Consider the following 6,000-nt stretch of genomic DNA (forward strand, 5'->3'; position numbering starts at 1 on the left):
GGAGGGGAGGGTGACTGGGTTGAGCGATCATGTTTTGAATTCACTTCTACAAGCATATTCCATGGCAGTTCAATTTATTAGACTGGCGCGACGCAACCTGGGAATTCAGGCATTCACCCGTGGGGAAAACTAACCTGCCTGGTACATTTGCGGGGAATACATACGTAAGATGTTGACCTGGAATAATCTACTCTGAGCTATCATGAAAAGCAGCACCAACTTTGTTGTTAGCATCGATCTGGTCAGCTAGAAAGGTTAGTCTTGCGTTGATGGGTAACTATGGCATTTATCTCTGTTAGGACTCACGCGACAAAGGCTTTTCTGGTAGTTAGAGGATCCGTGCTCGTTGATATCAACGAGCACGGACCCTCTCGTGCACTTGGGGCTTGGTAGCAACTCCACTAGTATGGTTTCTAGGTCGTCCCAGAATTGATCGCCTTCGTGGTCAAATGAGATAAGCATATGAATCATAGACCCCATCATTCGAGTTAAGGTGAAATCCGCCCTTTGCCTGGCGGAGGAATTCCGAATCACTAGCCACAACAAAGGCGTGGCGCTACATCCGCGTACGACTAGCCACTAATTGGCTGAAGGTCTGCGGCTTACATTGTTCTGCACGCTGAATTGCAATGAAATTGCTACTCCTAACCGGTAGAGCTTTCGTGTTAATTACTAGTATTCTTTAATTGCCCTCTGGGTACTTGGACTAGACGAACAAACGTGTGCCCCACAGATAGTCGTTGGGCATGGCAAAGTAAGTCAAATAGAGTTCTTGTGAAAGTCAATTAGGTCTATGGAATGCAGGCCCATGAGACTGGTCTTGAAGCTGAGTGTACCTGGCTGGATCTGGAGTGCAGTCGGCTGGATTTGCCTCGCCATACATATACTCATGACAAGTACATACTTGCACTGCCCCCCAGGATCCGAGTCACTACTACCCTTATGATCGGTCCGGATCGCCGTATCAGAGAATGACGATACCACAAAAATTCCTGTGGAAATTTCGGGACTATAGTTTGTTTGTTTTTTGAAGCATACCCTACCAGTACCACTGCAGTGCGCCTTCCATCTCTTATCTTCTCTCTCATCGAACTTCCCGCCAGAGCGTCGTTGATTCATGCGGAAGCAACAATTTTCCTCGCGACCGGTCCCAGCTATGACTTGGTCAATCGAGGCCATACTTGCCCTTATAACCCTGATTGCCACTATACCAATATGTGTGGTCGCGATATACACACTGTTTCGCTGCTGGCGCCGCGGCCGGAACCCTCGATCCAACAGTAAGCTTGATTGCCGTGCTTATCTCCTTCGAGAGAGATTGGCACTATTCTATTCGTTCATGGTACTTATGATATATTCCCTGCTTTAAGTCCTGTCATCACCAAGCTACGTGCACCCTACGACGACCTCGAACCACCCTCACCTCGTGGGCATGGTTCTGGCGCCTGTCCGAGATCCGCCCAGATGGATGCATTCCCCGCATCCGGGCTTCCAATATCGGGACCCCGAGTCGCTGGCAGAGCAAGGCTCGTCAAGATATTACTATTCCCGCCGTAAGTGGTAGGCTCTAATCAATTCGTGGGACTTTCTGCTGACGAACATTATCAGATCTTGAGATTTTCGAAATTTACCGACCGTTGCCTCAACCTTGGCGGCAATGATCTGGAGTTTCTCGAGAGCGTCAATGTATTGTCAAGGGCGTTCAATGGCAGTATTGATGTCTGTCATCATGCAAATGGTGGCCTGCTGTACGGTTGTATTTGCGTTTAGATCTCAGAACTCGTGAAGCCCTATCCCCCAGGCTTCTTGAAGATAATTTAGGACATACTCCAACCTCGTCTGTGTCCATTTCCGGCGTCAGGCAGAGAATTGGTCTTCTGAAGTTAGAGACACAGCCCGCTCCCCAGCCCTTAGTTGATGTAGGACTTAATGCAGCGGCTTCAGCGGATGTGTCTCTGGTGAACATCAATGAACCTTTAGTGCAAGCGGTAGCGGAATGTATTGAGTCTCCGATGAGTGGTCTCTCTATATCGGAGCTTAAGAGCCGTGGTTTGCGTGAGGCGCGTCGGTTGTCGACGTCGGACGGCCGCTCGTCGTGGTTGGTTACTTCTACGTTTTCAAATTCCGGTAGGCGTATTCGATACGTTGGTTATCCTGACTTTAGTCGGACTACATGGGAGTTAATGGGCATTCGATTTAGGAAGCGGTCGTGAGTTTGGATGAGATTCTGGATATGGGTTCGATATGTTCGAACTGTCAAAGCGTATTTACAGTGTTTCCAGTTGGTATCTTTCTTTCTTCTTTTATCTTGTTTGATTAAAATTGTTTCCTTTCCAGGTTCAGTTCCTGTCCGGTTGGGGGGCCCCGTGCGCAGCGTGAGGGGGCGAAGCCTTTCCGAACCCCCATGGTGGGGGTGAGGGCTACGCCTCGTGTATTGTTTTTCAGCGTGTTTGCTGGTTTTCTCGGTTTCTCCTTTGCTTCGTTCGTCTTATTTGACAGTTTGCTAGTCAGGTGTTGTGACAGATGGCTCGCACTTTTACGTTTTATCACGTTTGTGCGTGGTAATTATCCGCGATGTTCTATGGAGATGGAAATATATACTTCGATGTTAGACATTAGTTTACTGTGTTTGGCAGAGCGCGGATGGTCGACCATTTTGTGGCCACCTGGGTTAGGGCGGTGTGGACCCTCGGGTTTTCGCGGTAGCATGTTCTGGCTCAAGGGCTCTAGGTATAACATTGCCTAAATCCTCAAGCCTGCGAGATTCCTGGATTAGGAGGGTTACCTGTTAGGGAGGTTTCCTTAGAAAGGAGCCCCATGTACTAGGGAGGGGCCATGATGCTATAGTCATGTCCCCTCATTAGGGGGATCCAGGGGGATCCAGGGGGCGCTTAACATGGTTTATTTAGATCTAGTAGGATGGGGCATCTTAAGTGTAAGCGGCGAGGTCGGATTGGTGGCAGTTGCCAGTCGGTCTTCACCCGCGGCGAGGTCCTAGCAAGTAATAAGATATTGAGCTATATAGGATATATAAAAGAGGAAGGAGAAGCTATATACTAGTTAATTTAGAGCGGAACTCCATGGAAATCCATGGAACCCCACAACACTCGGAGATATCATGTGACCAATGTAAGAAAGAAGTTGCAAGCACCACAGAGCGAGAAAATTGACAATGTAAGCACAACGGCGAGCCAACAAGCTGAATGTAATTTCATTATTGCATTCTCTTAGATAGTTTCCCAAATTCGCGCTCAAGAAATTCGCTTAGTCAATCCGATCTTGCGGCAAGCGAATCATTTGCGTATTTATTCTCCAGAAACTCCTTCGCAGTCTGATGGATAAAATGAAAATGTATCCCGTACGTCCTCACTTGGTCAGAAGAAGAAACAAATCCCTTGCAACTAGACTCGATGGCTTTGATTAGCTCTGCCTGTGTAAGATTCCTGTCCCGTTGCAACGCAGATGCTGCTATTTCTGGGGCCAGATCACTTATTAACCGACTGGCTTCCACCGGGTCACCGGCACGCAGTATTGACTTCAGGGTCTTTATGGCTAGTTTGACGAGTTCAGGTGGCTGTTCCATGACATCGCGAAGCATGGAATCGTAGGTCTCAAGCAAGGTCGGGAAGCGATCGGCCAGTGCACTTTGGAATTGCGTCTTATTCCTGGCACGGGCAAGAAGCTTCACCATCTGCGTAGTGTATATGTAACTATAGACCATTAGCAACACGGGTTTTGATCATCAACAGCACCGGAAACAGACAGTAACAAGTCATATAAACATAAAGTCGAAACGTCTGCAGAAGAACTTACAGTCCATTGCTTCGTTCAATAAGGTGTTTCGCAGTCTCCGCAATTTTCCCAGGGTCGTGATTAAGATATGCTAATATGCAAGGCTCTTGCTCGAGCATTGCCTTTATGCTATCCAAATAGACACTAGAAGGTCTAGCGTCTTCGCAGCGAATAAAAGGATAGTCCTTAAGCGCCTCAGAGAGAAATTGTGTTTCTCGCGTAGCGATTAAAATATTGATGGGAGGCTTGATTGAAAGGAGAGTCTTTAGAACGCGTAGGCCGGGTTGCGTATATGCGTCAAATTCATCGAGGATAACGTAAAGCTGGTCGAGGCCGCCCCGTGCCAGACTGATTAGCTTAATACTGTCCGCCACAGATAGTGGCCCACCCGTGACTCTCAGACCAGTAAGATGCTCGACGAGATATGGACGTTCCGACAGAATTTGTTGGACAATACTGGACAGCACTAGGGACTCGCTGCTAAGCCTTCTTTGCCCTAAGGGAAAGAAGGCTGTGATGCAGATATTGTGCAGCTGATGCCAAGTTCTAATAAAAAAACGAGCAACTCTGCATATCGTTGATTTTCCTGATCCAGGACCGCCAGTAAGAACCAACGTTTGCTGTATTGGGTTCACAGTGTTCCATCGTTTGAAGTCCTCATGGGATAGAAACCACTCAGTACTCGGTCTCAATTCCATCACTTTTTCTCCATCGAGTTCGGGAGAGAGACTAGCCAAGGACAAAGACTTCACAATAAGCTCTTGTTCCCTAGAAAGGGACCTGATCATTTGTCTCCGGCTATTGATGGTGGCCTCAGACAACTGGGCTTGAACATTGTGAACTTCATTTCGGATTTCCATGGAAAGCCGAATGTGGTCATTGGCTAAAGCCAAGATTAGGCTTGATTTGAGCTTTTCAAGCGATGCAAGCATTTCTTGGAGGCGTGTCTGATCGAATGGCCACCGCACTCGATGAAAACCAGTTGATATGCAGGAACCGGAACTTGCGATACCAAGTTTTCCCGCCATGTCCTCAAGCAGCTGTCGAAACGTGGATATTGGCCCATCATGTGAAGCTAAGCTCTGGATTGTGGATGACCAATCCTCATCTTTGACTTCATCCGTGAGTTCGTGAAGGGTTAACAGTAAGCCTCGCGCCTGAATGATCTCCATGAGGAGCCTTCGCTTTTGGAGGGGCGCATCGACAATTGCCTTCATATATCTGATGATGGAAGCAGCAAGCTGAGCGACAGTGATGATAGAGGCAGTGTCGCTAATGCCGTCCATCTCGCTCACCCCTCAGCGGCGTATAAAAATAAAGGGATCGAGTCTAGTAAGTGTACGAAGTTTAATATTCTAGTTTAAGGCGAGAAATCAGAGGTCGCTTTCATTGACAAGGTAGGAGCATGCCAAGGCTATGTTCAGTGGAAAGGACTCGATGCTGAAGTGAGGAGGGGCATTGAGATGTCGAGTAGCGTTGTACGCGCTAGCTACCTCTGCTCTGGTCTTGTTTGAATTGTTTGCATTACTATCGAGAGTTGTTACGACGCTAGCCTCCCTCTATTCGCTAAAAAGCGACGACAGCCAATCATTCATGGACTAATCGGGCGCGGGACAACATAATACCTGAGGAAACTACCTCCTACCGCAGAAACCAACCACTCGCAAGGTCACATGATGGTAGCCAAGAGAAATAGTTGCCCAGCTCCCATAGCTACCAGTAACCGCTAGGAGGATATAAGGATGCTTGTTCTCGCATATGTACTCAGTTTACTTTTTAGTTCTTCGCGATTAATATTAATTGTTATTACAGAGTATATGTCACGGGCCAGTGCCCAATAGTAAGCACGCCCGCACACGTAACCATGGCTTGTTGTCGAAGCATACGGACGTCCCTTTGTCAGAGAACGCGGGCATTGACAGCCAATGAATCCGTTGTGCCGCAGCCTAGCGCCGTGACAACTACGGAAGAACAATGCACCGAGACCGATCATAGTCGAGCTATGATGCTAGGCCGGATTAGGGTTACGATCATAGGCAGGCTATGAGGAGCATAGACTGACTACGATGGGGCATACCCAGGACATGACCGGATCATAGCCAGGCTACGAGCCGAGCATAGTCAGGATATGATGGAACTTAGTATTTAAGCACACTCGTTAACACTTGTAATTAGTTCTAGCTACTGTCTGTTACTTTCGGAATCAAA

At 47.8% G+C, this 6,000-nt stretch overlaps 1 protein-coding gene across 1 annotated transcript; it reads right to left on the bottom strand.

Annotated features, from left to right (window-relative positions):
- Positions 1 to 3,016: 3,016 nt before the first annotated feature.
- On the bottom strand, positions 3,017 to 5,308 carry BJX68DRAFT_102905 (uncharacterized protein). Its single transcript, XM_071035765.1, has 2 exons — positions 3,814 to 5,308; positions 3,017 to 3,710 (listed from the first exon to the last, which is right to left on the bottom strand). The coding sequence occupies exons 1-2, from the start codon at positions 5,076 to 5,078 to the stop codon at positions 3,269 to 3,271; spliced, it is 1,707 nt and encodes a 568-aa protein (XP_070898472.1). The 5' UTR covers positions 5,079 to 5,308; the 3' UTR covers positions 3,017 to 3,268.
- Between the last annotated feature and the right edge of the window lie 692 nt (positions 5,309 to 6,000).

The sequence above is a fragment of the Aspergillus pseudodeflectus genome (genome assembly GCF_044049435.1).
Source record: "Aspergillus pseudodeflectus strain CBS 756.74 chromosome Unknown BJX68scaffold_25, whole genome shotgun sequence".
Classification (NCBI taxonomy): Eukaryota; Fungi; Ascomycota; class Eurotiomycetes; order Eurotiales; family Aspergillaceae; genus Aspergillus; species Aspergillus pseudodeflectus.

Bases quoted from the DNA above. Each gene is read 5' to 3' on its own strand.
- BJX68DRAFT_102905 (XM_071035765.1), bottom strand. From the start codon at position 5,078: ATGGACGGCATTAGCGACACTGCCTCTATCATCACTGTCGCTCAGCTT. The intron at 3,711-3,813 runs GTAAGTTCTTCT...AATGGTCTATAG, and splicing joins ATTGAACGAAGCAATGGACT to TTACATATACACTACGCAGA.